Below are 23,442 nucleotides of genomic sequence, written 5' to 3'. Positions count from 1 at the left end.
CAGTTTCTTCCACCTCTGAAAGTCCAGGCGGAGTCTCGTCAATAAGGGGCTAAAGTTTAAGGAGAATAGTTTGGATAAATCGTTGGAGAGTAATATCCCCAAATATTTTAATTTATGGTCGTGCCAAGCAAAGGGGAAGGAGTGTTTCAAACCTTTTACCACGGCAGGAGAAGTAGTCAGGTTCATTGCAATAGATTTAGAGTAATTTATCTTAAAATTAGAGAGGGCTCCGAACCTATCAAATTCTACCATCAGATTTGGTAGTGAAGTGACCGGGTTTGAGATTAGAGCGAGTAAATCGTCGGCATATAAAGCCAGTTTGTATTCGGTCCCCTTCAACACCAAACCCGAAATATTTGGATTAGCCCTGATGCCTCGGGCAAAAGCTTCCAAAACAAAGAGTAGCAGGGATAGTGGGCATCCCTGTCTTGTGCAGTTGGATATTAAAAAGGAATCAGAAAGGGAGCCATTAATTCTAATTTTTGTGGACGGGGAAGTATAAAGAGATAAGATTCTATGGAGACAGGTATTACCAAGCCCTAGATGTCTCAGGATGCCAGACAAGAAGTCCCAGTCCACTCTGTTGAACGCTTTTTCAGCATCGGTCGACAACATGATTGAGGGGGACTTAACCTGGCCAGCATAGTGAATCATGTTAAGCGCTTTAGTGGTGTTATCCCTGGCTTCTCGGCCTAAAAAAATCCGGCCTGGTCTCCATGAATCAAATCGGGCAATAATAGTTTAAGGCGATTTGCAATCAGTTTGGCAAAAAGTTTTATATCTATGTTTAATAGTGAGATTGGTCGATAGCTAGAGCAGAGACTGGGGTCTTTGCCCTCCTTAGGTATAACTGTAATGTGGGCTTCAGGGGATTGTAGGGAGAAATGTGAGTTTTCTGAAATAGTGTTAAAGGCTCTCGTAAGAAGAGGGGTTAATTTCACCTTGAAAGCTTTATAGTAGGCAATTGTATATCCATCAGGGCCCGGACTTTTGCCATTGGGAGAGGAATCAATAACTTTCATAACCTCCTCAGTAGAGAAGGGGGCGTCCAGACCTTCCGCCTCAGTTGTGGATAAACTAGGGAAGTCTAGGGACTTTAAGTAGTCAGATATAGCCGCGCGGTGGGGTAGCTTATCAGCCCTTCCAGATGGACCAGAAAGGTTGTATAATGTGGAATAATATGCCCGAAAGGCCTTAGCAATTTGAAGTGTCTCGTTTTGTGGTTGACCATGACCATCTTTAATTGAATGGATAAAAGTGAGTGCACGTTGTTCTCTGAGAGCTTTGGCCAACAATTTCCCGGGTTTGTTGCCCCATTGATAATATCTGCTACGGCACTTCCGATATGAAAATTTAACTCTATCAGAGAGTAGTTTATTCAGATCGGCCCTGGCAGCCTCAAGATCATCATAATGTTGTGTGGTTTGGGATTTCTTATGTACGAGTTCGAGGGTTTTTATCTTAGATAATAAATCATCCCTAATTTTTTCCCTCTGTTTTTTACGAAAAGAGCCTAACTTGATACATACCCCCATTATGACACATTTATGTGCTTCCCAGACCGAAACCTTAGAAATATCATCTAAGTCATTAGTACAGTTGTAAGAGTCTAAGGCGGAGTCAATTCGAGATCGGCACTCCGTGTCTTGTAAAAAGGTGTCGTTAAAACGCCAAGACCATTGGCTACGTGTGCAGGACGGCAGGCATATTGTAAGGTTAACAGGAGCATGGTCTGACCATACAATTTGTCCTATAGAGTCCTCGGCTAAAAGATGTAGGTGTCGGTGGCTCAGAAATAGGTAATCAGTTCTGGAGTATGTCTGATGTGGGTACGAAAAAAAGGAATAATCTACTTCAGCAGGGTGTGTCAATCTCCACGTATAAATCAGCTGGTGGTCGAGCAAGGTACGCCTCACTCTCCTATACTCCTTCTCCGGTCTATAGGAATTCTTTTTAGAAGTGTCGTGGAGGGGATCAAGGGTCCAATTTTAGTCGCCTCCCATCACTACCACTCCTTCAAGGAGAGTCTCAGCAGTTTCCAAAACCGAGGTCAGAAAGGAAGGCTGCTTAGCATTGGGAACGTAAACATTCAAAAATGAAAAGCGTTGGCCGTATATATCGCATTTAACCAGCAACCCCCTACCTTCAGCTAGTCTATGGGAAGTAACATTAAGGATAGGCAGGTGGCGAGCCAGTAAGACAGCCACACCTAATGTCTTGCCAGAGGGATTATTAGACAGGAAAACATGAGGATAATAGTGACATTTCAGAGACGGCACATGTCCCATCTTAAAATGGGTTTCCTGAATAAAAGCAACATCAACTTTTTCATCTCTAAGCCATTTGAGGAGTTTAGACCTCTTCTCAGGAACATTTAAACCCTTTACATTAAGGGTAGTGACGTGTAAATCATTCAGCCCCATTTTCATAGCAGTCTAAAGAGAATTGCAACAGTCACCTCTACAACAGCTAAAGGATGGGGGAAGGAAAGGACAGCAAAGAAGAGAGAGAGAGCGAGAAGGAAAGCAAAGAACAGCAGGAGAGAAAGTGCAGAGTGAAGAGTCACACTGCAAAGTACAACAATAAATAACAATGCTAATAGCAATATTATAAAAAGAGCAGCTGCAAAAGGGGCAGGAGCGGATTCCTGCCGACTCCCAACCCTAAGAGACAGGGGAAGCAGCATAATGGGGGTCCTACGGGGACAGCCAAGGACAGCGACCACCCACGGTATGGAAGTCAATTAAATATAAAGAATTACCAAGGAGTGCAGATGTGCACAATATGAACACATAGAAAAAGTATTTTTTAAAACCTTTCTGCAAATCTTCTTGAAAGCTATAAAATTATTTAAAGGGATATTATCACGGAAATATAGATGCAGCTTGAACATAATCAAATATACATTCCAACGATAACCTATTACTAAACTATGAAACCATTACAAAACCGATCTCACGTGAGAAACATATTGCAACATTAAGGAGAAAAACCAATGATGCAACAGCATTAACAGGAGAATTCACATCAAAACAAGACAAAAGTCACTCAATCACGGAGGCTCATAGGATCGTGAGCTGGCAGGATGACTCCCCCGTGACCGAGGGGAACGCACTTGTTGCCACATATCATCTGGAGGGATCACGACAGGCAAATCAGGCTGGTAGTGAAAAGCTTCCCAATCAGGTAATAGCACTGGAGGCAAACCTAGAGTTGTGGAGAAGACCTGTAGATCCGAGGGTCTGGAAAGAGTAGCAACCTTGCCATTATGAGAAACCTGAAGAGAAAAAGGGAAGCCCCATCTGTATTTCAGTTCAAGTTTCCGCAGTGAATCGGTGAGGGGTTTCAAGGCCCGACGCTGTTGTAGGGTCGACCATGCAAGATCCGGAAATAACTGAATCCTGGTGCCTTGAAAGTCAATCCCATCTAGCTGGCGGGCCTTTCTCATTATCTCCTCTTTTTGAACATAATAGTGAAGCCTGCAAATCACATCTCGCGGCCTGGCAGATGGTATGCCATGGGGACGGAGAGCACGGTGCACCCTGTCAAATACAATGTCCTTGTTTGAGTCTAGGTCAATAAGTTCTCCAAATATCGCGGTTAAAGCATTCATCAGATCAGCCTGTTGGACGCTCTCAGGGAGACCTCTGACCCTGATATTATTCCGCCGGCCGCGATTATCCATTTCCTCAATACTTGATTTGAGAAAGGAGATATCACTCCTCTGAAGCGAAAGCACCTCCCGAAATTTGGTAAGGGTATCGATGGCAGATGACTTGTGTCGCTCCAACACGTCTACACGGGACGCGATTTGAGACATATCCTGTCGGATCGCTGTCACTTCCTGCTTGATGGTGGAAAGTAAGCGAGTCTCCAATGCCGAAAAGTCTTGTTTCGTGGGAAGTGATCTGACATGAGACAGAATCTCGCTAATCTCTGCAGACGAAGAAGAGGCCATTGAGGGCTGCGTGTCCCTGGGGGACGACATGCCGTCCATCCGAGAATATAAAATCGGAGAGGCCGGAACGGCAAAGGTAGCAACTGGTTCAACGGTAGGCGGAGATAAGAACTGACGGAGATCGGCCGAATGGCGGGCCGCAGGAGACGGAGTTGCGTCTGGCTTGGTCTTGGCCTTCTTTTTCTTATTGATTCTTACCATGAGATCGGTCTGCAAGCAGGCGGAGCGGTGCTACACTTTCATATGACCTTGGCAATATACAAACACGTGGGCCGTCGCCGTGCAGTAGCCCCCTCCATGGCCTTAGGGTGACATCAGGTAGACAGACACATAGCTTGGGGACTGCGCTGTCGACCTTAACAGCACTGCTTCAGGGCACGGCCCAGTCGGGATGTAATTATGTGCGCCAGCAAATTTGCGGTTGGTACACAACTTCAGGAACCTGAGTCTCCCCCTGTCCAGAGGAGCCGGGCTGGCTTTGAAAAGCAATGGTAGGTGGTAAGATAGGCAGCTCCGGGGACACAACCTCTAGGACAGAGTGCAGCCCAGCGCCTGCTCCCACCACCTCCCCCACCCCCCCCCCCCCGCCGGAGCCCCGTGCACCACAGATCCAATAGATGAACTCACACAGGGGCCCAGCAGGAGAGAGGCAGAAGGGAGCCGGAAGTGCGCCGCTAAGATGGCCGCCGGGCGTCCCGCGGCTCCGTCTGGATTCAGTGGGTCCCAGCGTCTCCAGTCTGCAGAGGCTCTTCATGGGCAGCAGGGCGCGTCTTCTAGCCGCAGCTAGCGACAGCGGGAGTGCCACGGGTCCGGGTGACAGTCGCGGCCGGATTCGGAGGTCTCCGGAAGCGCCGTCGGGGGCGGGAAGTAAATTGAGACCCTGGCTTCTGGGAGCCCCGAATGCCGCAATCCGCGGGAACAGCAGGTACGGTACCCCGATTCCGCGGCACTACCAGGTGCACCGCAGGGGGTACTGGAGGGACAGGGAAGCCGCTGAGAGCGTCTAGGGAGCACAGTAAGGGGCTTATAAAAGGGAAATGAGCCCCAGAACTCAGGAGCCCATCCAATACTTGTTTGCTCCTTTCAGCCGCCAGGCCACGCCCCCAGAACAGTGTAATTTTATTAATTTTTATTATTTTGTAATTGTCTGCATTCTCTTTTTATGCTTGATATCTATGTATTTGACACTTGCATACTCAGCTTAGGACACTCTGATCATGATTAAGAAAAACCCAGCAAAATAAAATTAATATATATAAAAAATCTCAATACCAATTTTATATATATATATATATATATATATATGTGTGTGTGTGTATGTATATATATATATATATGTATATGGAAAAAATCAGGAGAATGCGCCCATAGTGCAGATAAATTTATATCACACATAAATTAAAAACAGAACATTCCATGGATTATAAAAGACTCGTACCATAAAAGACCCACTCTTTGGGCCAGTTTAAGCACATAAAACAATCCACCAGGCAATCCACCAAACCTGCTGTAATCAAAGACCGGACCATGCACAGCGTCGGTGTAAGCCGAACCCGTCAGGTCACTCACAGTGAAGCAGCCGGGATGTGTGAACCGGGTGGGAGAAGACGCACGTCTGGCAAGCCCCGCCTCTACGCGTTTCGTAGTTACTTCGTCAGGAGGCTGGCTTGTCAGACGTAATGGGAGCTATATATATCACACAGCAAGATATTTTACAAGCTGTATCCACTAATTAACAGCAGTTATATTAGTTCTCCTCAATTACTACAGCCTTAGCATACAACGGGAATACACAGATAATTAAACATCTACCGGACAAGCATATATCAATGAATACCCAGTAGACCACATACTTAAAACATTTTAAGAATGTATTATACAATTTGTGTCAATAAAACAAAGTTATCTAACCTCAGTTGAGCTCATTAGTTTCCACATTAATGTTTGGTTTTTTAGTCATTAGGTGTCTGCTAAATAAAGTGCTAGTTCAACCTTCACACAGGAATATGCTACCATCCGTCTGCGCTAATTATACAGTTTAATAATAATGTCTACTTATGGTCTAGCCCTAAATTTTTTTCAATTTCACATAATGTCCGAAGGGCAGCCGGCCACAATCAAAGACAATAAGCGGCTAAACGCACTGTGAGAAAACATGCAATTATAGTTATAATAAACAGTATTGCAATAAACGTATCTAGCAATTTCAGATTGCTCACAGTATATTATCGGATTATTCCCATTAACAAGCAAAGCTAGTCGCTTCCATTACACAATCCTACTACATTTAGAAACCCATTTTCTCACATCAGAAAAATATGAGTGTGAAAAAATGTCACTACCAATATACTATACGTTGTTAATAGAAATTACATATAGCAGCCATCTCCTGGAGCCCAGAATACTGGCGCACCTTATTTGAGGAAATCTATGAGCAGAAAGGATCCAGACAGAATATATTATCTGTCTCTAATAAACGGAGTGATCTCATAGTTTTCATTGAGACCATGAGGGATCAGCGTATTGAGTGTTAGTATCCAGAATGTCTCCCTCTTAAGTAAACGTTCCTCTCTATTTCCTCCCTCTTTAGTGAGTGCCACATGTTCAATACCGGCAAATCTTAAAAGGGACGGATCTGCATTATGTCGTTCTAAAAAATGCCTTGGGACGCTGTGATTCATAACTCTATTCTTAATATTACTACTGTGCTCAAGTATTCTAGTTTTCAGTACTCTTTTGGTCTTTCCAACGTATCTAAGACCGCAAGGGCACATCAGAACGTAAATACAAAAGCTGGTATTACAATTTATAAAAGATTGAATAGTGTAATTATGACGTAGGGAATTTTTCTCCATGATCTTTTTGGCCCTTTTATCAGCCAAATTACAGACTTTGCACCCCCCACACTGAAAAAAACCTTTCACGGGTGCAAGGAAATGAGCGTCCTTTTCCACCTGAACCTTCTCAAGTTTACTTTTTGACACCATAGTTTTTAAAGATCTTGCCTTTCTATAGATAATGTCGGGGTTTTCTGGGGAGCTCAGGTCCCAATACGGGGTCCAATTTAAGAATCTTCCAATTTTTTTGGGCTATTTCTCCAAATCCCTGAAACCAGTACTAAATTGTGTAACCAGTGGACAAAAAATCTTACGTTCTCCCTTATCTTTATTCTTATATACCAGTAACGAATCTCTTTCCCTATCCCTAGCTTTAAGCATAGCCTTCTGTGTAAGATCTTTAGGGTAACCCCTCTCCATGAATCTGTCTGAATATATTTCTGCTTGTTCATCAAACTTGGAGAGGTTGGTACAATTTCTTCTTAGTCGAGTATATTGGGAGTAAGGTATATTCTCCTTCCACTGAGGAAGATGACAACTCTTAAAATCCACATAGCTGTTGCTATCCACCTTTTTGAAATGTGTAGAGGTCTCTATCTGACCTGTATTTATAAAATCTTCAGTGGATATGACTAAATCCAAAAATTCTAACCTATTTGGATCAAACGTACCAGTGAATCTCAAATTATATGTATTCACATTAATTTTTCCCAGAAATTCAAGCCACTCCATTTCATTCCCGTCCCAGACAATAATCAAATCGTCTATGTATCTTTTATACATGACAATTTTGGATCTCATCTCACCTTTCAACGTTTCAACCTCCCATTGGCCCATGTAGATGTTAGCTAGGCTTGGGGCACAAATGCTCCCCATAGAGATGTTCAGTCAAATGATGAAAAAGGATCTGGAAAGTCTTGATACTAATGTAAGGAAAACTAACAACTTGAGCAAATTAAAACATCAGGCCCTGAAGGGTCTAGCCACAAATGGGGACATAGTAATAAAAAATGCTGACAAGGGGGGTGGGATAGTGCTTATGGATAGGGAATACTATGTGGAGAAGCCCATAGGTTACTCAATGATTCTGAATCATATTTAAAGTTAAAGGATGACCCCACGATTGGATTTTTATCTATCCTGGAGGGTATCCTGAAGGATGGTTTAGCCACTAATAGCATCTCACTCAGTGAATATAATTATCTATATAATCGGCATCCACGGTTGGCCACATTTTATCATATTCCCAAAATCTATAAGAGTCTATCCCACCCCCCAGGAAGACCCATCATTAGTGGCATTGGGTCACTTACATCTAGAGTCTCTGAGTTTGTGGACTGTTACATTAAGAAATATGTCTCTAGTCTAGATTCTTAAATTCAAGACACTACTGCGGTCTTGCACTTATTAAAGGGATTAAAATGGCAGGAATCTTACAAATGGTGTTCGATTGATGTTCAGTCACTCTACACGTCGATTCCACGCGACAAGGGAATCCTGGCAGTAGAGTCCAAACTCAAGAAAAACCCTGAGATTAGTGATACAAAGTGTAAATTCATCTGCCAGTGTTTAGAATTTGTGCTCAAGTATAACTACTTTACATTTTTGGAAGAATGGTACCAACAGGTATGCGGGTCGGCTATGGGGAGCATTTGTGCCCCAAGCCTAGCTAACATCTACATGGGCCAATGGGAGGTTGAAACGTTGAAAGGTGAGATGAGATCCAAAATTGTCATGTATAAAAGATACATAGACGATTTGATTATTGTCTGGGACGGGAATGAAATGGAGTGGCTTGAATTTCTGGGAAAAATTAATGTGAATACATATAATTTGAGATTCACTGGTACGTTTGATCCAAATAGGTTAGAATTTTTGGATTTAGTCATATCTACTGAAGATTTTATAAATACAGGTCAGATAGAGACCTCTACACATTTCAAAAAGGTGGATAGCAACAGCTATCTGGATTTTAAGAGTTGTCATCTTCCTCAGTGGAGGGAGAATATACCTTACTCCCAATATACTCGACTAAGAAGAAATTGTACCAACCTCTCCAAATTTGATGAACAAGCAGAAATATATTCAGACAGATTCATGGAGAGGGGTTACCCTAAAGATCTTACACAGAAGGCTATGCTTAAAGCTAGGGATAGGGAAAGAGATTCGTTACTGGTATATAAGAATAAAGATAAGGGAGAACGTAAGATTTTTTGTCCACTGGTTACACAATTTAGTACTGGTTTCAGGGATTTGGAGAAAATAGCCCAAAAAAATTGGAAGATTCTTAAATTGGACCCCGTATTGGGACCTGAGCTCCCCAAAAAACCCGACATTATCTATAGAAAGGCAAGATCTTTAAAAACTATGGTGTCAAAAAGTAAACTTGAGAAGGTTCAGGTGGAAAAGGACGCTCATTTCCTTGCACCCGTGAAAGGTTTTTTTCAGTGTGGGGGGTGCAAAGTCTGTAATTTGGCTGATAAAGGGGCCAAAAAGATCATGGAGAAAAATTCCCTACGTCATAATTACACTATTCAATCTTTTATAAATTGTAATACCAGCTTTTGTATTTACGTTCTGATGTGCCCTTGCGGTCTTAGATACGTTGGAAAGACCAAAAGAGTACTGAAAACTAAAATACTTGAGCACAGTAGAAATATTAAGAATAGAGTTATGAATCACAGCGTCCCAAGTCATTTTTTAGAACGACATAATGCAGATCCGCCCCTTTTAAGATTTGCCGGTATTGAACATGTGGCACTCACTAAAGAGGGAGGAAATAGAGAGGAACGTTTACTTAAGAGGGAGACATTCTGGATACTAACACTCAATACGCTGATCCCTCATGGTCTCAATGAAAACTATGAGATCACTCCGTTTATTAGAGACAGATAATATATTCTGTCTGGATCCTTTCTGCTCATAGATTTCCTCAAATAAGGTGCGCCAGTATTCTGGGCTCCAGGAGATGGCTGCTATATGTAATTTCTATTAACAACGTATAGTATATTGGTAGTGACATTTTTTCACACTCATATTTTTCTGATGTGAGAAAATGGGTTTCTAAATGTAGTAGGATTGTGTAATGGAAGCGACTAGCTTTGCTTGTTAATGGGAATAATCTGATAATATACTGTGAGCAATCTGAAATTGCTAGATACGTTTATTGCAATACTGTTTATTATAACTATAATTGCATGTTTTCTCACAGTGCGTTTAGCCGCTTATTGGGGGTAATTCAGACCTGATCGTAGCAGCAAATTTTTTAGCAGTTGGGCAAAACCATGTGCACTGCAGGGGGGGCAGATATAACATGTGCAGAGAGAGATAGATTTGGGTGTGGTGAGTTCAATCTGCAATCTAAATTGCAGTGTAAAAATAAAGCAGCCAGTATTTACCCTGCACAGAAACAAAATAACCCACCCAAATCTAACTCTCTCTGCAAATGTTATATCTGCCCCCCCTGCAGTGCACATGGTTTTGCCCAACTGCTAAAAAATTTCCTGCTGCGATCAACTTGGAATTACCCCCATTGTCTTTGATTGTGGCCGGCTGCCATTCGGACATTATGTGAAATTGAAAAAAATGTAGGGCTAGACCATAAGTAGACATTATTATTAAACTGTATAATTAGCGCAGACGGATGGTAGCATATTCCTGTATGAAGGTTGCACTAGCACTTTATTTAGCAGACACCTAATGACTAAAAAACCAAACATTAATGTGGAAACTAATGAGCTCAACTGAGGTTAGATAACTTTGTTTTATTGACACAAATTGTATAATACATTCTTAAAATGTTTTAAGTATGTGGTCTACAGGGTATTCATTGATATATGCTTGTCCGGTAGATGTTTAATTATCTGTGTATTCCCGTTGTATGCTAAGGCTGTAGTAATTGAGGAGAACTAATATAACTGCTGTTAATTAGTGGATACAGCTTGTAAAATATCTTGCTGTGTGATATATATAGCTCCCATTACGTCTGACAAGCCAGCCTCCTGACGAAGTAACTATGAAACGCGTAGAGGCGGGGCTTGCCAGACGTGCGTCTTCTCCCACCCGGCTCACACATCCCGGCTGCTTCACTGTGAGTAACCTGACGGGTTCGGCTTACACCGGCGCGGTGCATGGTCCGGTCTTTGATTGCAGCAGGTTTGGTGGATTGCCTGGTGGATTGTTTTATGTGCTTAAACTGGCCCAAAGAGTGGGTCTTTTATGGTACGAGTCTTTTATAATCCATGGAATGTTCCGTTTTTAATTTATGTGTGAAATAAATTTATCTGCACTATGGGCGCATTCTCCTGATTTTTTCCAGACATACTTTGCTCAAGGAGTTCTGAGCGTTATTTGGAGACTTGCAGCGGTGTTGGTTACACCAGTGCTACAGCCCAGGGATTCATTCACTGTGGACTGATAAACCCCCATTATAGGATCACCAGCGCACCTGTACCTTTTTCTCCAGCAATATATATATATATATATATACACACAATATATATATATATATATATATATATTCTCAATTTATTGCTCTGTCCACAGCTTGTTTTCTGTAATTTATTCAATATGCTGCATTTGCTGTTATAACCGTCATCTTGTCCTTTTCTTGCAGCTGGGTGGTTGCTGCGTTTTGAACGCCTGACTCTTGGAAAGAAGATTGGAGAGGGAGAGTTTGGAGGTGAATCTTAAAATTATCAAACTGTTATACATTAGTTTCTAACAGGTGCATTGCACAGTGTTAAAGCTAAAAACAGCAAGGTCTTTGCACAAATCCTGAGATTTACACCCCCCTTTACCCATATCTGCTGCCATATTCCAACCCAGTGGCGGAATTAGTGTGTGTTGGGCCCCCGCTAAAGAAAAGAAGGTGATTAGTACCTGCAATGAGTGCCTGTGGCTGTGCCTCCTCCACAGCAGCAAGCGACGGAAGCAGAGAGTGACATCATTATGTTACATTGATGCAGGGGAGCTGAGGGGCAGAGCTATGCACAAGATGATAGGTATGATAGATCTGCTTCTTATGAGGTCGCTCCACTTTCTTCATTATTGGTCCCGGCTGGCTAACGTACTATAATGAGCCACTTTTTCACTGCCACTGGCCCCCCGGTTCAATGCACCTGCTGCACTGCCGGTAGTTCAGCCACTGTACCATCCCTATTTGCAGTTACTTACACATACAAAACAAAAAGAAACAGTGAAAATGTATAATTACATCTATCATTCACATAAAATAACCAAATGACTTGACTCTGATAGAAATTGTCACTATGCCTGCTGAAAGACTGTACTGCTTGACTAGGATTGGGTTTCAAATTCACCTCCTATACAAGTGGGCAAGCAAAATTTACGTACAATTAGAAAAGAGCACCTCAAGCGACCGTGGCATCATAGTTATTTTGCAGACTTTGTTGTTTGCATTTGAGACCAAGTAGGAAACTACTGTATCTACATGGCACTTGAATGCCGTCTCCATATTTACATGAGTTTACTGTGGGTGTTTCAGTTTCCCATCATTTTCCAACAATATAATGCCATGTCATCTGGCTTTTCACTAAATCATATTTGCCAACTTTAAAAATCTCCTCTCCAGGATAACCTAGAGAGAAGATGCGCTGCATCTGATGGCGCAAATAGTCCAAACCCACCCTCAAAATGCTGCAAATTGCAGAACTATCTCCCTTTGAGATGGAAATATATTTCTACAAGAATTTGCAGATATTGTTGCTGGACTAGCTCTGGAACATCAAAGGTGGCTGATCCTTCGGGATTTCAATACAATGATGAGCTCTCATGCCTTGGTAAAGGCCTTCTGTGCACAATGAATGCTCAGGGCCTCACACAAGTCATTCCTTCAGCCACAAATAAAAGTGGTCACACTCTTGATCTTGTCTTCCAGATTGGACTAGAAGTCTCTGACCTAAAAATAAACCTAGTCACGTGGTCAGACTGCAGCTCAGTTCTCAGTTTCAACCCCTTGAAATACAACTTTACCCATGAAGTTGACCAAGTACAGTCCAAGGAAGGGTATGACTCCCCAGGTTCTTACAGCAAACCTGTATCTATCTGCAGTAGTGAAGGGCCTGTGAAGATCCCTGTTCCTTAGTCCATTAATATAACAGGGATGTGACAGCTGCAGTGGATATTATCGCCTCTGTGTGTACATGACCCCACATACCACACTGTCAAAACTCTTGGTTTGACAATAGTGTAAGTGAACTCAATAAAAGGTGTCGTAGACTTGAAAGACAATAGAGGAAGATGAACCTGGTAAGGATAAGTAAAAAACAATCAAACATATTGGAGAATATCAGTCAACAATCACCCATAAGAAAATAGATTTCTTTTCAAGTGAGATCATGACAGCAGACAATAGACTAGCTTAGCTTTTACGTAGTGTAGATACTTTGCAAACTAGCATGCCGGCACCCTGATGAACCCTCTCCCAGTCAAGATGCAATGAGTTTCCAAATTTATTTGCAGATAATGTATCCTCCATCCTGCTGGAATCCCTACAGTGCCATCAAACACGGTTGCCACCAGTAATTGTGGGGCCCGGGACTGACAAAATAGGCAGACTCCCCTCCAACATTGTGATAAAGTGGTACCCTGAAAAGCGCTGTGTGTGCCCCTTTAAGACCTAGCACATGGGTCAGCTGCAGCACAAGGGGTGTGGCACAGGAGGAGTTAAAGCTGAGACCCTGGTCCAATCCCATGGTCTGAATGCAGACCACAGACTGGACAGGGGCAGCTGGGAGACGAGAGCCGTGTGGGAAGAAGAAGGGAGGAGGCATTGGTGGTGTGCTGAGACAGAGGAGGTGTGGGAATGATTGTTGCACACAGAGCAGAGCAGGAGCTGGAAAACTAAATGACTGCCATGGGACATTAAAGACTGTGATTCCAATGATCCCACGCCATTATTTGTGATTAAATTCACAAGCCAGTTTTATATGGGCATGATATAACAATAGCACTGTTGTGTGAGGTTCAGAGCTATTAGGGTAGAATCTCAGATCATTAAGGTAGTTGAAATGATGTTGTTTTTAAATAGGGTTATGAATCTGATGCCCATTTATCTATAAATTGATTAGTTTCTATGATGCATGAGTTTGCTCTGTCAATTAACAGAAACAGCAGACTTAGGCAGGGCTGGTTCTACACCTTGTGGCGCCCAGTGCGAAAGTTTCCACTGGCGCTTTCCCCCACGGCAAAACAGCCGGAGGCGCGTGTAAAAAAATAGGGGCATGGCTTCATAGGGGAGGGGCGTGGCCACAGTTATGCCCCCAGATTTGCCCCAAGTAGTTGTGCCCCCCAGTTGATTTGCCCCCAGTAGATTTGCCCCCTGTAGCTGTGTCTCCTGTAGCTTTGCCCCCAGTAGATTTGCCCCAGTAGTTTTGCCCCGTCGCTGTGTCCCCTGTTGCTTTGCCCCCAGTAGTTGTGCCCTCTGTTGCTGTGCCCCCAGTAGTTGTGCCCCCTGTAGCTATGCCCCCAGTAGATTTGCCCCAGTAGTTGTGCCCCTTGTTGCTTTGCCCCCAGTGGTTGTGCCCTATGTTGCTGTGCCCCCTGTTGCTTTGCCCCCAGTAGTTGTGCCCCCTGTCGCTGTGCCCCCAGTAGTTGTGCCCCCTGTCACTGTGCCCCTTAGTAGCCGTTTACAAACATACACAAAAATAAAAAAAACTATACTTACCACTGCCCTGCTACTACTGCTGCTGCTGCTGTGTCTGGCCGCCAGCTCCTCTCTATGGAAGAAACGTCATGACGTCTCTCTCATAGCAGCGCCGCACAGACACTAGTGGTCAATAATGACCTCTAGAGTCTGTCACTGGAGCCAGCTGCAGCGGACGCCCACACAGCCCACGGCATCTGCTGCAGCCGGGGAGCGGGGTGCGGGTAGGCAGTGGTTCCTGCGGGGTGATTGCAGCCGCGCCCCTTGGGCGCATGCACTGCTTGCCAGCACCAAGAACCGCTCCTGGACTTAGGGAAGCTCTCGTTAACTCACAAAGGTAATGTTGGCATTCTAATGTTAATTCAGGCATAGGAGGTCCCTTTGGAAATGTGTCCTGGGTTTCCAGCAGAGTAACCCTGGTCCAGGACACTCCAGTAAATGAATACCTATTGTTAGATTCATTAGAATACATAAGCTGTGTGTCCTGGGCAAGAGGTCTATTTGACATATATATGTTATCTATCTCTGATGTATCTCTGTATATTCTTGAAAAGCCTCTTCACACTTAGGAGATATTAAGTTACAGTATAAGAATTGGGATTTGGGACATAGGATGAGCCAGGAGCTGGCAATCAGATTAACATCTGACTGCCATAGTACTCACCATACAACAACAAATGTCCCTGGTAAGTATGCGCAACAAAACTTGATGTTCAGCTACAATGTGTACAAATGGAGGTGTATCCCACACATCAGAGATAATAGGAGAAAGGAGAAATAATGTACACACAACTGCAGCGCTCACCAAGCACCATGACACCACATGTGCAAGCCAAAAAACATAGTGGTATGAAATAAATACATTCACCTTAAAATGGATGATAGTCCTCAGTATTTGAGAAAGCAGATTAGAAGAGTTGGTTCTCTGAGATATCTTTTCCTTCGCATGTAGAACACAAGCAGGCCTGATTATTCCTTAAAGGCACCTGGAAAATAAGTACCTCTTTTCCCAATATGAATGGAAATGATAAGAGGTACTAGAAATTGCAGACCATAGTGTAGTAGTATTTAAAAACACGCACAAGTTTAATGCCACAGATTAAATTTACAGAATACATATAAAAACACAGCCTGTCATCAAATCACACAGCGGATATATCACCAAAGGAATCCTCAAGGCCACATGGATCGATAGTGTGGAATACTGTCAGGCTTTCCGGATGCCTAAACAGTATGCAGGATCAAACCCCAGGCAGATGGTCAAAAGTCCGTGTGGATCAGAGTCAATGCAGGATAAAAACGGGAACCACCGAAAGGTATCCTTAGCATGTCAATGCTAATTCAGGTCTAGGAAGGCCTGGGGGTGATGTCAGGTCTTTACATCAAAGGTAACTGAATTCAGAGGAAAATGCCAATTACCTGACAGGACAGTCTTCTGTCTGTGTTGGCATCTCAAGGGAAGCATCCCACAGGAGAGTCATCAGACGCATGTATTGAGACGTGTATTGAGACATACATCATATGGGATATGGAGTAAAATTAATGTTTCAATACTCCCTAAATGCATATAAGTTTCCCCATAGAGAGACCTAGTATATACGGAGGTGGACTGCATTTTTCATATCCCTGAGAAGCATCCTTTCCATGATATAAAACCTCTCCACTATCCCAGTGGCAAACGCAGGATTTGCATGGTTTTTTTTTCCAGAACTGGGTGGAGCCAAGCACGGGGGTGGAGACTGAGGTGACCCAGTATATGCTGGGTCCGTAAAACTAGTGTGTCTGTGTATATATATATATATATATATATATGAGCAAAAATGACAGCACTCAAAACCATAGTGCAGAATGAATAGATGGTGCAAGGCAGTAAAATAACATAAAGGCACTCGCTTTTCCAGCTCATTGGAAAAAGCAAAACAAGCCAGCACTCACGGTTTAGATGAGAAAACGAAGAAGATTTATTCCAAACAGCCCAACAGCTGTTTCAACCGATACAGGTCTTCCTCAGCCCCTGAGGAAGACCTGTATCGGTTGAAACAGCTGTTGGGCAGTGCCTGTATGTACACTTGTCGCCTTGATATGGAATAAATCTTCTTCATTTTCTCATCTAAACCGTGAGTGCTGGCTTGTTTTGCTTTTTCCAATGAGCTGGAAAAGCGAGTGCCTTTATATATATATACATATCTACACATATATATACTCCGTATATACACCTATGTATATATATATATATATATATATATATATATACACATATACACATAGCATATTTAACATGCATACATTATATATATATATATACACACACATAGAGTACACGTATATATACGCATGTATTTATATCATATGTGTGTGTGTTTATATGTATGTATGTATAGACATGTGTATATATGTATGCACAAATTGCACATGGATATATATGTACTATAATTAAAATAAAGTAAACTTGTATTAAGCACTTACAAGTGCCACCAGGAAGAAAGCAGGCTGCAGAGGACACTAGAAAGCCACTAATAATACTCATGAAGCAAAAAAAAAAAAAAAATATATATATTTTTTTTTTTTTTTGGTGGAGGGGGGTTTCTGGGTGCGCCACTGTATCCCATGTCACAAACATAGGATAGTTAGATTCATATTGTTTCTAAAATAGCACAGGGTTGAATGGACACCCCAGATCTAAGATTATCATGTTGCTGGGGAAGTTATGTCCAATTATGTGAATTTCAGTTAGAAGCTGTATGAGCAAGGATTGCAATTGGAATCAGCCAATCAGCAGGGCCTCAGATGACATCACAAAGGTGTGATATTCTGCTAATAAAAAGTGTTGCCAGCTGGTGTTCAAGGCTGAAAAACTTAGGGTCCATCCAGGGGCGAATTGGGATCGAACACCAGCCCAGGAAATTTATGGAAGCAGCCCTAATAGGGGGTGGAGCCTATTGAGGGGGAGGGGCCTGTAAAGAGGGCAGGGTCACTCCTCAGAGGTCCTGATTCTGAGATAGACACAGTTGGGGCCTCCTTTGCTTCACATTATGCTAATGTTTACCTGCGACTTTATGCATATGCTGCTACAATGCCCTTTCCTGATGTACATCTGTACGTCTGAATATACAAGGACTAATATGCCCACTTTCAGTGTCTACTGACACTGCTGTTATGCCTTTAATCTACTTCTGATTTTATTGATTTTTCATTCTACAAACCCCTGTTTTTTAAACCTTATGGGGTATATTCAATTGAAGTCGGATCCATTCCGACATTCATTTGTCAGAAATGGATCCGACTTGGGCTATTCAATGTCATCTAAATTCAACTTTTAAAAAAGTTGAATTGAGATGCAGGAGCTAGATGGGGGAAAGCCGCTGGCAGACTGGGGAGAGCAGCGCTACAGCGCGCTGCTGTAGCGCTGCTCTCCCCAGTCTGCCCACGGCTCTCCCCCGTCTCTCTGCCTCCATCTCTACGTCCCTCCGCTCCCCGTATCCGCATCACAGCAGCGTCCACCCGGCTCCAGCAAGCGAGGTATCGCTTGTTGGAGCCGGGTGGACGCTGCTGTGAGTGGCGGCTGTGACATCCTCCAGCACTGCTCTCCCCCGTCTGGCTGCCTGCGGCTCTCCCCGTCTGTCCCTCATCTCAGTCCGACATTTTTTTATGTCGGACTGAGATGGTCGGAAATGGGGCCAAATCCTGTCAAATTTTGCAGTTTTAAACCCTAATTGAATATATCCCTTTATGTTTCAAAGTACAGGGAGGGGGAGCACACATTACATACAGCACAGTATAGGGAGGAAGCACAGACTACATACAGCACAGCACAGGGAGGGGGAGCACACATTACATACAGCACAGTATAGGGAGGGAGCACATACTACATACAGCACAGTACAGGGAGGGGGAGCACACACTACATACAACACAGTACAGGGAGGGAGCACACACTACATACAGCACAGTCAGTGGCGTAAGTTCGCCCCAGTCACCCGGAGGCATGATAAAATGTTGGTGTCCCCCCCCCCCCCCCCCCCCCACACACATATATGCCATATGTTGATATCTGGTACTCAGTGTGAACAGTAGCAGCGTACTCAGATGCCTTTCACAATAGTAGTATAGACATACACACACACATCTTTCACTTACGCACACACATGCCTCTTTTCCTTGCACACACACATGCCTTTTTCACTTAAAAACACACACACCTCTTTCACTTACACAAACATGCCTTTTTCACTAACTCACAGGCCTCTTTCACTTGCACACATACTTCTACTTACACACACACACACACACACACACACACACACACCTTTTTCACTTACACACATGCATTTTTCAGTTACACACACATGCCTTTTTCACTTACACGTGTCTTTTTCACTTACATGTGCCTTTTTCACTTACACACACACCTTTTTCACTTACACACACCTTTTTCACTTACACACGTGCCTGTTTCACTTACACACGCACACACACACCTTTTTCACTTATACACATGTCGCTTTCACTTACACACGCCGCTTTCACTTACACATAATTACACACACACACACATCACTTTCACTTACACACACAATTACACACACATGCCACTTTCACTTACACACACACGCCACTTTCACTTACACACAATTACACACACGTCTCTTTTACTTACACACAAACACACGTGCCACTTTCACTTACATATAATTACACACACACATGTCACTTTCCCTTACACATGCACAATTACACACACACATGCCTCTTTCACTTACACACACAATTACACACACACGCCACTTTCACTTACACACATACACACACATACACACACACACACCACTTTCACACAATTACACACACACACACACACACACACGCCTATTTCATTTATGCACACAAATTACACACACAACACTTTCACTTACACACGCACAATTACACACACACACAACACTTTCACATACACACACACACACACACACACACACACCTCTTTTACTTAAACACACAACTTTCCTTGAAAAAACTCAGACATACACACCTCACTTAAAACCATTCACACACACAAATACAGTGCTGCTAACATTTATTAAAGATACCCCCGGTAATCACCCCCCCTTCCCACACACACACAGACATACACCACACACACACACACACACACACACACACACACACACACACACAATGCAGCAGCTGGAGGCAGGTGGTGCCAGTGCCTACCTGTTGCTATCACCAGGACGGAGGAAGAGAGAGCTTCAGACGGCCCAGGTCAATTGGAAGTCCTGTGAGCAGCTGTATATGGAGCTCCCCCTAGCTGCAACCAGCTGCCAGCTCATCTCCCTGCATACGAGGAGGCAGCTGACATGCTCCTCCATCCAGTCAGATGCGGGGATGGATTGTCGGGCAGTGGAAGGCAATGGAGAAGTGCCCCCTGCAGGTCAGGAGCCCGGCGGCAGCCGACTCCATTGCCTCCCACAGTTCCGCCTCTGAGCACAGTACAGGGAGGGAGCACACACTACATACAGCACAGTACAGGGAAGGAGCACACACTACATACAGTACAGTACAGGGAGGGAGCACACACTACATACAGCACAGTACAGGGAAGGAGCACACACTACATACAGCACAGTACAGGGAGGGAGCACAGACTACATACAGCACAGTACATGGAGGGAGCACACACTACATACAGCACAGTACAGGGAGGGAGCACACACTACATACAGTACAGGGAGGGAGCACAGACAACATACAGCACAGTACAGGGAGGGAGCACAGACAACATACAGCACAGTACATGGAGGGAGCACACACTACATACAGTACAGTACAAAGAGGGAGCACACACTACATACAGCACTGTACAGGGAGGGAGCACACACTACATACAGCACAGTACAGGGAGGGAGCACACACTACATACAGCACAGTACAGGGAGGGAGCACACACTACATACAGCACAGTACAGGGTGGGAGCACACACTACATACAGCACAGGACAGGGAGGGAGCACACACTAAATACAGCACAGTACCGGGAAGGAGCACACACTACATACAGCACAGTACAGGGAGGGAGCACACACTACATACAGTACAGTACAGGGAGGGAGCACACACTACATACAGCACAGTACAGGGAGGGAGCACACACTACATACAGCACAGTACAGGGAGGGAGCACACACTACATACAGCACAGTACAGGGAGGGAGCACACACTACATACAGCACAGTACAGGGAGGGAGCACACACTACATAAAGCACAGTACAGGGAGGGAGCACACACTACATACAGTACAGTACAGGGAGGGAGCACACACTACATACAGTACAGTACAGGGAGGGAGCACACACTACATACAGCACAGTACAGGGAGGGAGCACAGACTGCATACAGCACAGTACAGGGAGGGAGCACACACTACATACAGCACAGTACAGGGAGGGAGCACACACTACATACAGCACAGTACAGGGCGGGAGCACACACTACATACAGCACAGGACAGGGAGGGAGCACACACTACATACAGCACAGTACAGGGAGGGAGCACACACTACATACAGCACAGTAAGGGGAGGGAGCACAAACTACATACAGCACAGTACAGGGAGGGAGCACACACTACATACAGCACAGTACAGGGAGTGAGAACACACTACACACAGCACAGTACAGGGAGGGGGAGCACACACAACATACAGCACAGTACATGGAGGGAGCACACACTTCATACAGCACAGTACAGGGAGGGAGCACACACTACATACAGCACAGTACGGTGATGGAGCACACACTACATACAGCACAGTACAGGGAGGGAGCACACACTACATACAGTACAGTACAGGGAGGGAGCACACACTACATACAGCACAGTACAGGGAGGGAGCACACACGACATACAGCACAGTACAGGGAGGGAGCACATACTACATACAGCACAGTACAGGGAGGGAGCACACACTACATACAACACAGTACAGGGAGGGAGCACACACTACATACAGCACAGTACAGGGAATGAACACACACTACATACAGCACAGTACAGGGAGGGGGAAACTCACACAACATACAGCACAGTACAGGGAGGGGGAGCACACACTACATACAGCACAGTACAGGGAGGGAGCACACACTACATACAGCACAGTACAGGGAGAGAGCACAGACTACATACAGCACAGTACAAGGAGGGAGCACACACTACATACAGCACAGTACGGTGAGGGAGCACACACTACATACAGCACAGTACAGGGAGGGGGCACACACTACATACAGCACAGTACAGGGAGGGAGCACACACTACATACAGCACAGTACATGGAGGAGGAGCACACACTACATACAGCACAGTAAAGAGAGGAGGAGCACATACTACATACAGCACAGTACAGGGAAGGAGAGCACACCATACAGCACAGTACAGGGAGGGGGAGCACACACTACATACAGCACAGTACAGGGAGGGAGCACACACTACATACAGCACAGTACAGGGAGGGAGCACACACTACATACAGCACAGTACAGGGAGGGAGCACACACTACATACAGCACAGTACAGGGAGGGAGCACACACTACATACAGCACAGTACAGGGAGGGAGCACAAACTAAATACAGCACAGTACGGGGAGAGAGCACACACTACATACAGCACAGCACAGGGAGGGATCACACACTACATACAGCACAGTACAGGGAGGGGGAGCACACACTACATACAGCACAGTACAGGGATGGGGAGCACACACAACATACAACACAGTACAGGGAGGGAGCACACACTACATACAACACAGTACAGGGAGGGAGCACACACTACATACAACACAGTACAGGGAGGGAGCACACACTACATACAACACAGTACAGGGAGGGAGCACACACTACATACAGCACAGTACAGGGAGTGAACACACACTACAAACAGCACAGTACAGGGAGGGGGAACACACACAACATACAGCACAGTACAGGGAGGGGGAGCACACACTACATACAGCACAGTACAGGGAGAGAGCACAGACTACATACAGCACAGTACAGGGAGGGAGCACACACTACATACAGCACAGTACGGTGAGGGAGCACACACTAAATACAGCACAGTACAGGGAGAGAGCACACACTACATACAGCACAGCACAGGGAGGGAGCACACACTACATACAGCACAGTACAGGGAGGGGGAGCACACACTACATACAGCACAGTACAGGGATGGGGAGCACACACTACATACAGCACAGTACAGGGAGGGAGCACACACTACATACAGCACAGTAAAGGGAGGGAGCACACACTACATACAGCACAGTACAGGGAGGGAGCACACACTACATACAACACAGTACAGGGAGGGAGCACACACTACATATAGCACAGTACAGGGAGTGAACACACACTACATACAGTACAGTACAGGGAGGGGGAACACACACAAAATACAGCACAGTACAGGGAGGGGGAGCACACACTACATACAGCACAGTACAGGGAGAGAGCACAGACTACATACAGCACAGTACAGGGAGGGAGCACACACTACATACAGCACAGTACGGTGAGGGAGCACACACTACATACAGCACAGTACAGGGAGGGGGCACACACTACATACAGCACAGTACAGGGAGGGAGCACACACTACATACAGCACAGTAAAGGGAGGAGGAGCACACACTACATACAGCACAGTACAGGGAGGGAGCACACACTACATACAGCACAGTACAGGGAGGGAGCACACACTACATACAGCACAGTACAGGGAGGAGGAGCACACACTACATACAGCACAGTAAAGGGAGGAGGAGCACACACTACATACAGCACAGTACAGGGAGGGAGCACACACTACATACAGCACAGTACAGGGAGGGAGCACACACTACATACAGCACAGTACAGGGAGTGAACACACACTACATACTACACAGTACAGGGAGGGAGAGCACACTGCATACAGCAC

The 23,442-nt window shown here is 44.6% G+C and overlaps 1 protein-coding gene across 1 annotated transcript in view; it reads left to right on the top strand.

Moving 5' to 3' along the window:
• The window catches only part of MATK (megakaryocyte-associated tyrosine kinase), a 156,422-nt gene that overhangs the window by 37,668 nt on the left and 95,312 nt on the right, over positions 1-23,442 (top strand). The window contains exon 5 of the mRNA XM_063914846.1: positions 11,411-11,476. Coding sequence (XP_063770916.1) covers positions 11,411-11,476 — 66 coding nt within the window. The remainder of the gene's footprint in view (positions 1-11,410; positions 11,477-23,442) is intronic.

The sequence above is a fragment of the Pseudophryne corroboree genome, chromosome 1 (genome assembly GCF_028390025.1).
Source record: "Pseudophryne corroboree isolate aPseCor3 chromosome 1, aPseCor3.hap2, whole genome shotgun sequence".
Taxonomy (NCBI): domain Eukaryota; kingdom Metazoa; phylum Chordata; class Amphibia; order Anura; family Myobatrachidae; genus Pseudophryne; species Pseudophryne corroboree.
This window is presented reverse-complemented; position numbering and strand designations above follow the sequence as displayed.